The sequence below is a fragment of the Emys orbicularis genome, chromosome 1, assembly GCF_028017835.1.
Source record: "Emys orbicularis isolate rEmyOrb1 chromosome 1, rEmyOrb1.hap1, whole genome shotgun sequence".
NCBI classification, from domain to species: domain Eukaryota; kingdom Metazoa; phylum Chordata; order Testudines; family Emydidae; genus Emys; species Emys orbicularis.
In genome coordinates this window covers 104,998,232-105,015,023 of record NC_088683.1, presented here as the reverse complement: position 1 = coordinate 105,015,023, position 16,792 = coordinate 104,998,232, and the positions used below count along the sequence as shown (strand labels likewise).

Genomic DNA, 16,792 nt, shown 5'->3' with positions numbered 1-16,792 from the left:
TCTGGCTCCTTCTCAGGCTCAGGTTGGCCACCCCTGTGCTAAGGCAACTCACCATTACCCTTGTGCTGCCTGAGTAGGATGCAGGGGCAGAGCCAAGGACGAGGATCTGTCCCCTAATGTTATTGCTATGAGGAACTCTTTGGGATGGATTTCCTTTGGCTGTTGGGCCTGTAGAGCCTTTACACTTCTCCACAATGAGAGTTCTTTGGTAGAAATCTTCTCGTGGGAAATCCCTACAGTCCTGCTGTGATATACGCCCTACATTGCCGGGCAATCCAGCTGCAGTGGTAGTCTTTGATGCTTAGTAGGGCTGTCAAGCGATTAAAAAAATTAATCACGATTAATCACACTGTTAATAATAGAATACCATTTATTTAAATATTTGTGGATGTTTTGTACATTTTCAAATATATTGATTTCAATCAAAACACAGAATACAAAGTGTACAGTGCTCACTTTATATTTATTTTTGATTACAAGTATTTGCATTATATAAAAACAAAAGAAAAGTATTTTTCAATTCACCTAATACAAGTACTGTAGTGCAATCTCTTTATCATGAAAGTTGAACTTACAAATGTAGAATTATGTACAAAAAAAACCTGCATTCAAAAATAAAACAATGTAAAAATTAAGAGCCTGCAAGTCCACTCAGTACTACTTCTTGTTCAGCCAATTGCTCAAACAAGTTTGTTTACATTTGCAGGAGATAATGCTGCCCACTCTCGTTTACAATGTCACCTGAAAGTGAGAACAGGCATTCTCATAGCACTGTTGTAGCCAGCATTGCAAGATATTTACGTGTGAGATGAGCTAAATATTCATATGTCCCTTCATGCTTCAACCACCATTCCAGGGGACATGCGTCCATGCTGGTGATGGGTTCTGCTCAATAACAGTCCAAAGCAGTGAGGATCAACGCATGTTCGTTTTCATTATCTGAGTCAAATGCCACCAGCAGAAGGTTGATTTTCTTTTTTGGTGGTTTGGGTTCTGTAGTTTCCGTATTGAAGTGTTGCTCTTTTAAGATTTCTGAAAGCAGGCTCCACACCTCGTCCCTCTCAGATTTTGGAAGGCACTTCAGATTCTTAAATCTTGGGTCAAGTGCTGTAGCTATTTTTAGAAATCTCACATTGGTACCTTCTTTGTGTTTTGTCAAATCTGCAGTGAAAGTGTTCTTAAAACAAACATGTGCTGGATCATCGTCCGAGACTGCTATAACATGAAATATATGGCACAATGCGGGTAAAACAGAAAAAGGAACATACAATACTCCCCCCAAGGAGTTCAGTCACAAATTTAATTAACACATTTTTTTAATGAGCGTCATCAGCATGGAAGCATGTCCTCTGGAATGGTGGCCAAAGCATGAAGGGGCATATGAATGTTTCATATCTGGCACGTAAATACCTTGCAATGCCGGCTACAACAGTGCCATGCGAATGCCTGTTCTCACTTTCTGGTGACACTGTAAATAAGAAGCGGGCAGCATTATCTCCTGCAAATGTAAACAAACTTGTTTGTCTTAGCGATTGGCTGAACAAGAAGTAGGACTGAGTGGACTTGTGGGCTCTGAAGTTTTACATTGTTTTGTTTTTGAATGCAGTTATGTAACAAAAGAAATCTACTTTTGTAAGTTGCACTTCAGGACAAAGGTTGCACTACTGTACTTGTATGAAGTGAATTGAAAAATATTATTTCTTTTGTTTATCATTTTTACAGTGCAAATATTTGTAATAAAAATAATACACACTTTGATTTCAATTACAACACAGAATACTATACGAAAATGTAGAAAAACATCCAAAATATTTAATAAATTTAAATTGGTATTCTATTGTTTAACAGTGCAATTAAAACTGCAATTAATCACAATTAATTTTTTTTAATTGTGATTAATTTTTTTTTAGTTAACCGTGTGAGTTAACTGCGATTAATCGACAGCCCTAATCCTTAGTTTTCCAAAGTGATGATCTTTCACTGTTTTATATCTCCTGATTCCCCCAAGGGCTGGGAATAGAAACATAGGTTGAAACTATCTGCAGTAGTGTAAACCTTTAACTGTGTACCCCTCTGTGTTTGCCAAGGAAAAGTGCAACCTGTGTTCGTATCGATCACGCTGCCCTCCTGGAACTAAAGAATTTGTAAGTATTTTATAATTAACCTTAAGTGCACATAGTTTGTATCATTGTCAATTCTAATACAGAGAGAAATTAATGGGCCAAGTTTATCCCATGTGGAAACCCATTAATTTCAATGGAGTTACCTCAGTGAATTTGGTCTATTACATTTATTTAAATTATTCAGACCCAACAGCCCTTGAGTCCAGCTGAGCCATTCTTGCCTCGGGCCCCAGGAGGGTGGGAACAAGGTAATTTAAAGATAACTTTATGCTCCCCCAATCCCTGAGCCAGTTCAGGCCCTGGCATACATTAGAGCCTTCTCAAGACTGCTCTAAACAGTGCTGGCTAAAAGGCAAAGCGCTCTGGCCAGGGTCCCTCCCAATCCCTACATTGGGTGGGAGACTGGGAATAGAACAGAGCCCACTATACTGGCTCTGGGGCAGCTGGGGAATCTTCTATGCAAAAGAAAGCCTTATAGGGCAGCTTTTGGGCCCATTTGCATCATGAGAGTGGAGTAAAGGGGCACATGATCTGGCGCTAGGTGAGGGATTAATGTTATAGTGTGTTTTGAACATTTAATGAGAATTCTTTTTCTTTTCCATCTCCCAGTTATCTGTTTCATACACATTTCATTTTCTGGCCAGTGAGGATAGGTCAGTGGCAAGATAATATCCTTGGGAAGCCAAATAGTCACTAGGAGTTATATCATCCTGGGATTTTATTTATGGGCAGACTGCTCTTTAGGATTAAGATTTAAGTTAAATCTTTAGGATTTAAGGAATCTAGATTAAGTATGAGTAGATTTTGCTGTATACCTTTTCTTATTATTATTATTATTTATTATTAAGGACAAATAATTATGTCAGTAACGTGATTATAAAAGTCTACACAATTACTGTAAACTTCCCTCCACTTTATTCAGATAATTGGTTAGCAAAGCCATACTAAAATAGTGATGGACAAACCTCAAGAATTTTGGCATTTCAGTTCTAAAAAATACCCAGATGACTGAATGTTTATCTGAATTTGGGACTACAAAATTAGGCTGGCTGTCTTATGAGAACGGGCTTTCCCAAGATTTATAGCATTTCCTGCTTCTGTTCAGGCCTAGAATAACGTAAAGACAGCTATTTTCACAGTATTTTGGCACATCCTTCTTCAGAAACAACTAGGAAGTTCAGAAAAGTGCCAGAAAAGAAAAATAAAGACCTAAAGAAATTATATTTTTCAAATTTCAAAAAAGCTTCAGTTCAAATTTTGGACAAAGGTGACTAGTTTTAAATTGAGGTGGTTTGCACAGTGGCACTTGGCTAAGTTGACTGTAAATTATTTAGCTAATTATCTGTTTGCCTACTTTATTTTTACATTGGAGAATATTTTCTTAGCATATGTTATGAACATATTTACCAACACAGGCTGACTATTTACAGATGTACAGAGTATATTGTTTACACAAAGTTGACACCGTTTTTAAATATCTAAAAATAGTTGTGTGATATCAAACACTGAAGCAGTTGTCTTGCCAACTTTTGTACAGCTAGGAGAGAAGAAATATTGCATCTATACTGAAAACTTTATGGGAAGGACATCCATTCATATTGGATGCCTGCCAAAGTGCATTAAAAATATCATTGTAAGTATTATTATTCATTATTGTTATTTATGATGTGTTTTGTGGTGGCCCTTAGGAGCCCCACTCGTGGTCCAGGACCGCGTTGTGCCAGGTGCAGTACAAACACAGTACAAAAAGGCAGTCCCAGCCCCATGATTTAAGGACTTTCTGAGTAGGCCTCTTTATCAGAATAGCTTCCAGTTACGGTGAGTGATCAGAAGTTTAATAGAGTGGGTTGAAACATTTTCGTTGAAAGTTTTCTGTTGAAAAATGCTGTTTAGATTAAAACAAATTTTTTCACAAAAATAATAGAGATTTTAATTTAAAAATTGGAAAAAAAACTGTTGTGAAAATGGCAAGCCATCCAATTGTGACATTTCCAGAACAGAAAGCAGTTCAGCAGCGGGGGACTGTGCAGGGATAGGGAGGGGGAGCAGAGGTTAGAGAACAGTAACTCTTTGAAACTTCTTGCAATAGCAATCCCTACACTCTGCACTGTGGGGAGCACAGGAACTAGTTGGATTCGCTCCCCACTAGGGAGCAGGAGTCTGAAAAGGAAGCAGTCAGAGGTGGAGCCATGGCCCAGCCTTCTCCACATTAGGCCAGAGAGCCGGGTTGATCCACTGCACGGGGAAGTCATCTGCTCTATGGCTCACCTGCCCATGCATAAGAACCAGCCCCAGGACAGATTGTGTTTCTCTAGTGAGATCTCTGGCACTTCTGCTGGAGCACTGTGATTCTGCACTGTCCCCTACACAGGGAAGTGGCTTAAAAGCCCCAATTCTAACCTTTGTTATGTTGTTTCTCCATTTCAGACCAGAGAATGCTGTGCAGGTTTCTTTGGTCAACAATGCCAGCCCTGTCCAGGGAAAAGTGGAAATGCCTGCTTTGGAAATGGCATCTGCTTGGATGGTGTTAATGGCACAGGCGTGTGTGAATGTGAAGAGGGGTTTAATGGAACAGCCTGTGAGAAATGTATTGAAGGCAAATATAGTCGCAACTGCAATCAAGGTAATTAATGACTCCAGACTATGCAGATATCGTCTCAAATCTTGACAGGTGGAAAGTTGACCAGCCAAAAATCTCTGAAATGATTTCAGAATTCAGTGGCCATATGATTCAGCTCTCTCAACCCCCTGCCTCAATATCCTCTCAATGCTCTAGGCCTCAATTATCTTCCCACTTACACTGGTGTAAATCAGGAATAACTCCACTGAAGTCACTGGAGCTACACCTGTGTAAAAATGGTGTAAGAGGGAGGGAAATCAGCCTTTCTTTACATGCATACACATTATATAAAATGTAGTGAGAGAGGGGATATTTGCAGGCTCTTGGGGAAGACTATACCCAGTATTGCCAACACCAAGTGTTCAAAAATTGAGTCACAGACAAAAAAAATAATGACTGGCTCTAGAAAATTGAGGGACGTATTTGTTTGTTTGTTTGTTCTTCAGCCCTTAGGTTACACACAAGTCATATTTTTTAGTTTTTCTCTGCCGCCATGAGGGTTGGAAACTTACTTATTTTTAAATGAAAGCTGAGATTCTCTCATGATTACGTTATTAACAGGATCTGGGGCTTTATGAAAAACAGCAAATACTATGAAATTGAAATAAAGTTGCAAAGAGTTCACAACACTGTACACCATATAGTTTAGTTTAAAATTAAGAAGTCTGAACTTAAGCCTTCCACCCAAGAAGGGGACAATCTCTTTCCCTCTGACCCATCTAGGTTCACCCCTTTACCCACAAAGCACTCTTGTCGTTACTGTATTTCCACTACTAGCATCCTTAGGCCACGTGCCCACATTACACTGAGCCAGTCTCATGCATGACACCACAACAGCACCTTCTCTGACCCTACTGGTGGTGGTTTTCCTCTGCTCTGCTTTTCACAGCACTGTTCTGATCATTGACTCCACCTGCTGAGCCTGGCATATCACTGCCGTGGTCTAGCAGCTAATGGCAAGACAGGATGTGTGTGTAATCTTCCCCTTAGTGCTCTTTTCACCTCTCATCTCTGTCATTTCCAATTAAAAAGTCCTAACTGGAAACATTAACTTGACAGTGAAACAGTTATGCTTTTAGATTTATTCTCTGCTAAATGGCAAACAGACACGCCGCGCACATTTCTCTAAATAGATTGCTACTCACTAAGAGGGATTTTCAAAGGCAGGAAAGGGGAATTAAGGCATGGGCAAGCTGCTCAAGTACATGACAAGGGTCCTAGATGTGCTTGTCCAGCCCATGTTGCCGTGGCTTCACTGCTGTATCTACCTGTGTGCTGCAGTCCCACATCTGATTGGGAAGAGGGAAGAGTTTACCAGTAAATTTATTGCAAAGGCATGTGCATTCTGCACTGGGGGAATGGGCTAAAATCAATGTAGAATCCATGCACATTATTTTAAATCCATACCTAATCAAAGAAAATAGTGACTGTATATATGTAACATTCTACCAGTCATTGGAGGCAGGAAACAGTCGAATGCTTGCATAGTGTTGGTAGGACAGGATGGTCATAAATGAAGGCAAATATCCAGACCATTATCCATTGAGTCATTTATATTCTTAGAATATCAGGGTTGGAAGGGACCTCAGGAGGTCATCTAGTCCAACCCCCTGCTCAAAGCAGGATCAATCCCCAACTAAATCCCCAAATGGCCCCCTCAAGGATTGAACTCACAACCCTGGGTTTAGCAGGCCAACGCTCAAACCACTGAGCTATCCCTCCCCCCATTTCTGTGTATGAAAATATTATAGGCATCTCTACTAAATGTCTATATACTAGAGATATACAACTGAGTAAAGTACATTAGAAAACGGAGTGTGTAGGAAGAGTACATACTGGCAACCCATCTAATGTCTCAGTTGTTGCTCTGCTATGCACGCTCTATATTACACTGCATATTTTAAGTGGTTTACTTACATCTGTGCATTTAGAATGTGCTTGTGTCCATGGGAAATGCAGCAGTGGGATTGAGGGCGATGGCTCCTGTGAGTGTGACGTTGGCTGGAGAGGTGTGAAATGTGAGAGCGGTAAGTGTGCCTTCTCCTTTCTCTGACGTAGTTAGTATGTGTTCTGGAATGCAGAGCAGTGGCAAGGAATACATCCCAATGCACTGTGTACTTAAGGTTCTCTCCCACAATACTAGGTAACAAGCAGCCTCCCAAGGCTACAGAAAGGCAATGAGACCCTCAGCCTGACTGTGAAAGAAATGTCTTTGGAAAGACCTGTGTGAAGGGATTAGCCATCAATAGTAATGGAGAATCATGCAACCCAATTGACAAGCTTCGCACTTAAATATATCCCTTTGCTTGCCTATACCTATTTCATCCAGGATCTTTCCAAAATGAAATTCCCGTTTGCTGTAAATTTGTACTATTTCCAGAGCAGAGTTGTTCTGCAGAGCCATTCCCCTTCAACTCCTTCAATAAATTGGCTTCAGCTATATAATATTACATATTGCTTTATAATTATTTACTTGTAAGTGCATAAGAGTTGTTTTTAATTAGCTGATGGGGGAATAAGACCAGGGCCTCAAAGAGAAAGCTGACTATGCTGGAATTTTCAGAAGGGGCCCAAAGTAGTTAGGCATCCAATTCCCCTAGAATTTCAATTGGATTTGAACAACTAATTCCCTTGGGCTCCTTTGCAAACCCCAGCCTGCATGCTTAACTGTGACCTCACATACAACACAAATCATTGCCTGGAAACCAAAATGGTAGATGCTATATAAAATTCACAGGTTAGATAAAATAGAGTATCTTCAATAGCAAGGCACTGGACAAGACATACAAAGGAAACACAATAAATAATCATATATTCAACAAAACAACAGGCACTGAAGAGACAAAAACCAGTGCCCAAACGCTCCTGATGCAGATGCAATACTGAGCTAAGGAAAAACATCAATACACTAATGGTGAAATGCCCCTGTGCAGCAGCCAGTACAAGGCCTATGTGCCACTTAAGTCTCACTAACGCTTTATTTTGGGGGCTTAAATGGCCCTTGAGTGGTGCATAGCCCTTGTGCTGTCTCTCTGCACAGAGGTGAATCCTACCCCAAGGTAGGTAGAGGGGGAGAAGAGAGAGATTTTAGGGTGAGATTTAAAATGGGGAAATGAAATTAGGTACAATGAGTTGGGATAATGAAGCCAATAGCTGCATTTCACAGTTAGGCTTGTGAAATAGGCTTGGCAGAATAGAAGAATTAAAAGAACGAGTATGGCTCTCTTCCTCATCTTAGATTAGCAGTGGAACTGCCTGAGGAAGGATGGGCCAAGTCGGCAGAACTGTATAGAGATAAATCACTGATGACTTTTGTAACATCAGTATGTAAATGTACTGTAACCCATAATTTACACTGCTTTGATGCCTTTGTGCACCTTTCAGTCGTATTTCTAGTAGCATCGCTTTTACTGCTTATATAACAATTATGGTAACAGTTTGTCTTTAAATTTTTTTTAAATAAGTAAAATGACAGGGATGAAATGCAACCCTAATCAGGTGCATCACTTTCATCCCATGTACCTCCCAAAATAGAACATCAGGGGTGCATAGCATACACATTGTGGTGACCTATGCACAGGGAAGACTTTCACCCTTACTCACATTGGGCAGTCCCTTACTCCAAGCATTCCCGGGGATTTCGTTGGGCAATAAGGGATTATTTAGTTCAAGGATGACAGAAGCTGACCTTGCATAAGGAAAATGAAGGGGAAGAGTTTGAAACCACAGAAAGGGGTAAAAAAACAACAAGGAGTCTGGTGGCACCTTAAAGACTAACAGATTTATTTGGGCATAAGCTTTCGTGGGTAAAAACCTCACTTCTTCAGATGCATAGAGTGAAAGTTACAGATGCAGGCATTATATACTGACACATGGAGAAAGGGGTAAAGGAACTTATAGTTTTAGAATGTTGACTTGCAAGGGTATAAACGTTCATTTTGTCTCTTCCAGAAATCAAAGATGATGCCTGTAACAGCACGTGCCACACCAGCGCTAAGTATGTATGAAATCCGGCCACTTTGAGAGTTATTCTCGTAGTATGAAGTGAATGTTCTTCATTTTTATGTTCCATATTTCCCCATTGTCTACACAGATTGCGAATATTCTCTTATTTTGTCTTGTTCAATAATTAGTTGTCCCAAGTTTAGATCACTTCCTATGCTTCCCATTTTTAGCACAGTTTTGCAGCACTTTGCAAAGATAATATAATAGTGACAGGCCAACCTTAAAAGTTCAGTATCCACACATTAACAGAGAAAAGACATTTCCAAAGGAGCAAGTCTCGACCAAAACCTAAGCAGTTAAGCCCAGATTTTTTAGAGGTACTTACACATTGCTCGGCTCAGTGTTGCAAGGTCTAAGTCATTAGACAGCTACATCCTGTTTTCAGACGTGACATAGGCACTTGGGAGCTAGATTCAAAAGTGAACTTAGCACTGAGCGTCACCATGCCTAACTTTTAAGCACCTAGAAAATCACTGGGATTCACCGAGCCTGAGTTCGTGCTTGGCTCCCTATCCAATGAATGTGGACATACGAACATAAGAATGGCCATACAGGGTCAGATCAAAGGTCCATCCAGCCCAGTATCCTGTCTGCCGACAGTGGCCAATGCCAGGTGCCCCAGAGGGAGTGAACCTAACAGGTAATGATCAGGAGATCTCTCTCCTGCCATCCATCTCCACCCTCTGACAAACGGAGGCTAGAGACACCATTCCTTACCCATCCTGGCTAATAGGCATTGATGAACTTAACCTCCATGAATTTATCTAGTTCTCTTTTAAACCCTGTTATAGTCCTATATATGGAGAGACAGCTGTCTAAAAATGGGATTCACAAAAGTCACCATCCTAGATGGCTCCCTGCCTAAGCTAGCCAATGGGAGATGCCCCTGGGTGTGTGCAAAGCCCTGCCCCGCTCAGTGCCTAAATCCAGGCTGGAGAGATACACCTCCCTCTGCTTGAGGTCCTCAGTTGCAAACCCTCTCTTGGCATTAGGTACCTTCGCTGGAGGCTCAGCTCCCTCATAACTTTTAGCCCAGTGGTTAGGGTACTCACCTGGAATGTGAACGATCCACCCCTTCCCCCCACTGTTGCTAAGGAGAAGAGATCTGAACAGGGCTCTGCCACCTTTCAGGTGAATGCCCTCACCACGGGGCTAAGGGATATTTTGAGGTAGCGCTACCGCAGTCTCTCCTGTTGAGGCTGTTCCACTGTGGATTAAGTCATTTAAAAAGTCATTGGAGCTGGGAGACTGGATCCTGGGATTCCCAGCGGACCACCAGGCTACAGATTCATTCCCACACTTTCTCTCTGACCCAATGACTCCCATTATTACGGACAGCCCTGCCTCAGAATAATCTATAGCACAGTGACCAGGGAACTCAACTGCGCACTGGCAGATCCCTGTTCAAATCCCTTCTCCCCCCCCCCCCCAGGGGGACTTGAACCAGGGGTCTCCTACATCCCAGCTGAGTACCTTAATCGCTGGGCTAAAAGTTACAAAGGATCACTGCCTCTTCCTCACACCCCCCCCCCCCCACCGTTTTCTGTGAGCTTGCCTGCATGGCCTGATCTGGTATGCAGCCTCTAAACATGCCTATAGGATTGGGCCCCGCAGGCGAGTTAGGGAGAGGAGCACCTGTCTTAAAGGTTCATGAAGAACACAGGGGCTTAGGTGTCCAAAAACCCAGCATAGGGCTGCAGAGACATAGGTACCTAGGGAACTTTTACTTTAATGTTGGCACTGATCAAGTTTCGGTGCCTACAGGGTTAGGTGGCAGCTGAGCGAGGGTTTTGTGAACCCCGGTGGGTCCTGATTCTGGTATTTAGGCACCTAAAGTGGCAGTTAGGCACCTAAGTCCTTTTGTGAATCTAGCTGTTGGGAGCCTAAATCTTATGAAAGTCAATGGGGCTTGGGCTCCTGAGTGCCTAAGCCACTTTTGAAAATGAGACTTAGCTGTCTAAGGCTTTGTCTACACTGGCAAGTGAAAGACAAAGCGTTTGTCGTTCAGAGGTGTTAAAAAACACTTCCCCCCCCCACCCCCGAAAGACAAAAGTTTTGCCGATGACAGACACCGGTGTGAACAGCACTTTGTCGGCAGGAGCACTCTCCTGCCAACAACGCTAACGCCGCTCATTAGCAGTGGGCGTTTTTTGTCGACGGGAGAGCTCTCTTCTGCCGACAAACAGCAGCTATACTGCGCGCCTTTTAGCGGCACAGTGGTAGCAGCACAGCCGTGTCGCTAAAAGCTGCATAGTGTCGACATAGCCTATATCACTTAAGCCTTGCAATGGTGAGTGGAGCAATACCTAAATTCCTTTAGAAATCTGGGCTTTACTGTAAGGAATCCAGCCTGCCACTATACACCAAGGGAGATGCTGGCTACGTTATCTTAGACTTTCAGAGAGCACAGAAGATATTTTGGAAGTTCGCCTCTTATGTGCTGACTGCGTATTATAAGACGATCAGGAAAACAGGAACAGAGAGCCCCAAACACCTACAATGATCTGATTTTCTTCTTTGCTGGCAGCTCCATTTAAATATTTATCCCATCTGCTATTTATAGCTCTACCATTTAATAAGACTTTAGGGCAAAGTTATATTAAGATCTGGACAGCAGAGTTTGACAATAGTAGTCTATCCTTCCTCCATGCATAGGCGCCGACTCTGTGGGCGCTCCAGGGCTGGAGCACCCATGTAAAAAAATTAGTGGATGCTCAGCAACACCGGCAGCCCCACTGATCAGCTCCTCCCCCCCCCAGTGCCTCCCGTCCACCGGCGGCCCCGCCGATCAACTCCTCTGCCTCCCTCCCAGCGCCTACCCCCCCACACCAGCGGTCAGTTGTTCAGCGATGTGCAGGAGGCGCTGGGGGGAGAGGAGGAGGGGGAGAGGGAGGAGTGGAGGCGGGGAGCGCTTGGGGAAGGTGGAGGAACAGCACAGGGCAGGAAGGGGCAGGGGCGGGAAGAGGCAGGGTGGGGGCGGGAAGAGGCAGGGTAGAGTGGGGCTGTGGGGGAAGGGGTGGCGTGGGGGCAGGGCAGGGATTGAGCACCCCCGGGGAAAGGAGGAAGACGGTGCCTGTGCCTCCATGTGTTGAATTTGAATTGATATACTGAATTTCCATGCATGTTAGAGGAGCACAATACCAGAGTGATGGTCCAGCTTGTGATTACAAGAGCAGAATTCCATCTACCCTTGTATAAGCCTTCTGCCAGGTGGAGTTGGTTGCAACAAAAGCCGCCTCTTAACAATCCAAAACAGAATCAACTCAAGCCCCACCCAGTAATCTGGGGAAATCCCTGGGCACCTCTAAGAGGCAATATTTTCCCAATCACATGTACTGAGTCTGTGTATACCAAAAGAAAACTTTTATTAAAAGGGAGAAGGAACCTAGCATTAATCTAGGAAAACACCACAACCATAATTCAAAAGCACAGAACCATAAGGAAACACCCATCCCACAATACATTGGGCAGTGCCCTTTGCATCTGTTTCCCACCCTGCATTTAATCTGAAAGTGAATTGTAATCCCAAACCAGCCAAAATTGATCAGTTTGGCAAAGCAGATCCGTCTGCTGAACACCTAGGCAGAGCAGATGTGTCTATGCAACTACAGTCTGCTCCTGACGTCTTTTCCCCCAGTGCATCACTAGATGTCCGGGGAGAGCTCATTCAGACCCTGCTTACACATGCTAGTTCATCACAGTTTTATCTTACACATACAGGACTAAATTTTCTAAAGTAGACTTTAATTAGAGGCAATGAAATGTTGGTTATCCAATTTGGGACCTCTACATTTCTAGTGTCCCAAACAAGGGCACTTATGCACAAAAATCGGGTATAAGGACATGCAACTACTAGATATGCATATAGATAGTAAGTGTGTGTGTAAACAGCAGAAGTTCTAGATGCCTAAAATTAGAGGTTAGGATGAAGTTCCTTTAAAGTCTTGGCATTTTGCAGTTTAATTGATAGCATTACTATAACTAGGTCCTTTTTCAAGGTTGCATGTCCATTTGTTTTTTGCGAGCATTACAGTCAAAGATACCGTGCATCATCATATCTGTCCTCCTTCTCCTTCCCTCTCCCTCCCCTACTCAATGATTCCATTTCCCCATCCTTCTTACATCATTCCTCTACAGTTCCCACCAATTCTACCTACCCTTCTTCCCCTTTCCACCCTGATCTCTCTCCTCTTCCCACCAGCCCAGATCCAGATCCCACATCCAGACCCTCCTCTGCCTCCTCATTTCTGGTGATGTTTGCTCCAGCCCCGATCCTCCCTCCAACTCCACCCTCTCCATTCCCATACCAATCCTTGCCACCACCTCTGTCCATCGGTAGTCATCATTCCTAACCTCCCACCCATGCCCCTTCCTCCTCTTCTCTTGCTGTCTCTGGAATGCCCACTCCATCTCTCCAAAAAACATCACAGCCAATCACAACTTCTGTATATCTTGCTCCCTGCAGTTTCTGGCTCTGGCAGATGAAGGGGTCCAGGGCTCTGACACTGTCTCTGCAGCTGCCTTTTTCTTATGGAGGCCTCTCCTTCACTCATACTTCCTGCCCTGGATCAGACAGTGGTGGGGGTGTTAGGTTTCCCCTCTCCCATTCCTGCCCCTGCTAACCCCCTTCTTCCTTCCCCTTCCTACTCTTTCTCCTCCTTTGAACAGCACTGCACCCAACTCTCTCTCCTCTCTTCCTCCATGTTGCTGTCATCTACTGTCCACCCAACTCCTTCCTATCAGCCCCCTCCCCCCCCCAATCCCTCAGCCATTCTGTGACTTCCAGTCCATCAGGACTGATGATTTCTCATCTGCTTTCAGCCATCTCCTCCCTGCCCTCTCTTTCCTTTCTGCCATTGACAGGGCTGTTGATTCTCTCCATTCCTCACCCTTGACTTCTTTGCCTCTCTCCCATTGCAAGGTCCGCCCTGTCAGCCCCTAGTCCTGGATCATTCCCAGCATCAACTTCCTCAACTTCTGTTCTCATATTGCAGAGCATCTCTGCTGGAAATCCTGTGACTGAGCTGACTTCTTCCTCTACAAATTTATTCTCTCCTCCCTCACTTCTGCCATCTTCCTTGATAAACAACTTTACTTTCCAGCTTAATTCAATACCACGCCCACAACCCCAGCCACCTTTTTGCCATCTTTGAGTCACTCCTCAAACCCTCCTCTCCTCCTACCTCCACTTCTCTCTCTGCACAGGATCTCACCAATTTCTTCCAAGAGAAAATTGATAAAATACAACATGATCTTCCCCATCCCCTTGGCTTGACTTCCCTTCCTATAACTCTCTCTCCTCCTCCCCGTCACAGATACACCTGCCCCAGTGACCCTCTCCTATCCCATCTCCTGATCTCCCTTGTGCCTCCTCTCATCCCCTACTTTACTGTTCTCGCTCTTTCCCGTTACAGTACACACACGCTGTGGAGCCTGCCTGCTTGCCCAATTGGGGCACAGCAGGGAAGAGGGGGGTCAATCCCCAGAGCAAGGGGCCGGGCCAATTGGGACATGGCAGGGCGGGGGTCATCCCCAGAGTGAGGAGCCAGAGAGAGTTGGGGCCTGGGCCACCTGGCTGAAAAAGCGGTACCTACCTCCTCTCCACCGAAGCTGGGCGCCAATTCCTAAGTTTCTCTCCAGTCCATCAGCTGAGCTCCTCCAGCAGCAGCTGCTTTTCCCACCCTTCCGGCAGTGGAGGCTGGTCACTGCGGTGACTGGACTTTTGGTGTCCAGTCAGCAGTACTGACCGAACACTGCACAGGTCCCCTTTTGACCAGACTTTCCATTCAAAAACCTGACACCTGGCAACCCTAAGCCCTCCCTGTCCAAGGTCCCATCTCCAGCCATGGCCCCCTGATACTTCAGAGGAAGGAGTCAAAAAGTCCTCCCAGAATACACTGCAGGGGCGAATCCCCTTCTGACCCCTGCAGGTGGCTGGCTGAAACCCTGAAGCATGAGCTATAGGGTCTGTCTGCACTGCAATTAAACACTCACAGCTGGCCTGTGTCAGCTGACTTGGGGTCATGGGTCTCGGGCTGCAGGGCTGTAAAATTGTGGTGTAGACATTCAGGTGTAGACATTCCAAACTCTGGGCCACTCCCCCATCGTGGGGTCCCAGGGCTCATGCTCCAGCCCGAGCTGGAATATCTACACCACAATTTGACAGCCCCATAGCCCGAGTCTCGCAAACCCAAGTCAGCTGACATGGGCCAGCTGCAGGTGTTTTATTGCAGTGTAGACATACCCTTAGGAACATAAAATATAAACCAGAAGTGAACCCCAGAGCTGTTGAGCCCTCTTTCTACCATCACAAGTAACCCTGTCATACAACTGCACTCAATTGCATTGTTGACTCCCCGCTTCAATTGGCCAATTGTGCAAGCCTCCATCACCCACCTGTGAGCAACCTTTGTGCTTTCTTCCAGGCTGCCCCTCACACTCAGGAGAAGCTCCCAATAAATATCTGCAAAATTCACTCTTTATCTTCCTTCAAAACCCTCCTTAAATCTCTCCTTTTTTGTGCTGCCTACAAAAAAAAATGGTTAGACCACTGGTGTGCTGAGACTACTGCCTATCATGCTGACCAGTATTGTCTCACTGTTTCTTTTTACTCCCCGTATCCGTCTGTTGTCTCTTGTCTAATATTTAGATTGCAAGCTCCTTGGGGCAAGGCCGTTTTCTTGTTCTGCGTTTGTACAGCGCCTAGCACAATGAGGTCCGAGGCGCCATGGTATTACAAAAAATAATCATAATAAAGATACAGTAGAGCAGCAATGACAATACAGAGCACGTGATGATTTCTAATATACCACCTTCCTCCTTTCTCCGTTCTAGCTGCCTCCTCAAGTCTGGTGGCACCGCATATTGCAAGTGTGCAGCTGGCTTTAAAGGGAATGGAACACACTGTACAGGCAAGTGGGCTTTGTTTTCTACCTATTCAAAGAATGTGCTTGAAGCACTTGGTGTTCACTGTGAAACAGAAGAGCTGTTGAGAGATGCACGTTTCCACACAGGAAGTGAAAAGAGGACTTGCTGCCAGTTTGTTCAAAATGAATGGACTGCAACAGGTGCAGCTTCAGAAAAACAAAGGACTAGAAATCCCTTAGATACAGTATATTGTGTTAAGGGGAAAGAACGGGAAGAGGGAACATACTGTGTACAACTGGAGCTGTGTTAGTTCTGGAGTAGTGAAACCTGGATTATGTCTGTTCTTTTTTTCTGACCCAGTTTAATGATTGGAGGTATGGTAGCACTTCTGGCTAGTCCTGTGGTTTTGTCCATTTTCTGAATTCTGAACTGATGTAAATTTGTGGTGATTAACTAAAACTGCTCTATGGCTAGCCTAAGAAAGGGGCAATTGCAGTTAATCCCAGGTGTTCTTTGGAAAGCGTGGAAAATCCAGATTTATGAAACAGACTGTTTCCTTCTGCAGTGTGCATAATTAATTCCCTAATCCTTATCTGATTAAAATAATGCCCTTTGGAACAATGGAGTATTTGTCTAACCACGCTGGATAGCACTGTCCTGACGCCAAATTCTAACCCCTGCTTTGCAACACCCTAGCAGCACAAATCAGCCAGTTTAATCTGTTACTGGGAAATTCCCCATATGTAGGCAGCATCTAGGGTGGCATAGAACCAGCCTAAGACTCTATTCCGCTTACTGTTGGCCCCTGGTGTAAGGGCTTTCCTGAGAAAAAGGAGTTATGGGCCAAGTTGCCAGTCCACTATGGTCTGGTTATTCTAGCTACTGGAACAGCTCGTTGACACCATGAGTAGCAGGGTGTAAATTCAAGCAGCTGTTACACTGCTCTAATTTGCACAGGTTCCCTACCCACCTTTGCACCACCCAGCACAGCTCAAAATCTGGGAGAACTGAGAAAATGGCAAGAATTTCTATCTGAATAGCCAAAGTTCTGCAAAACCTAGATGTATTGCGACCCTTATGTTTATGCTATATTAGCCTTCATTTCTCTCCTGATGGGGACTTTCTGCCACAGTCAGGCTGGGTGATCTGGTAGGGCTGTCCATGTCGAAAACACTAT

At 44.3% G+C, this 16,792-nt stretch overlaps 1 protein-coding gene across 1 annotated transcript in view; it reads left to right on the top strand.

The window, feature by feature from the left end:
- The window catches only part of STAB2 (stabilin 2), a 141,685-nt gene that overhangs the window by 80,032 nt on the left and 44,861 nt on the right, over positions 1–16,792 (top strand). The window contains exons 36-41 of the mRNA XM_065404685.1: positions 2,088–2,144; positions 3,661–3,756; positions 4,551–4,746; positions 6,675–6,770; positions 8,695–8,740; positions 15,583–15,659. Of these exons, the coding sequence (XP_065260757.1) occupies positions 2,088–2,144; positions 3,661–3,756; positions 4,551–4,746; positions 6,675–6,770; positions 8,695–8,740; positions 15,583–15,659 (568 nt within the window). The remainder of the gene's footprint in view (positions 1–2,087; positions 2,145–3,660; positions 3,757–4,550; positions 4,747–6,674; positions 6,771–8,694; positions 8,741–15,582; positions 15,660–16,792) is intronic.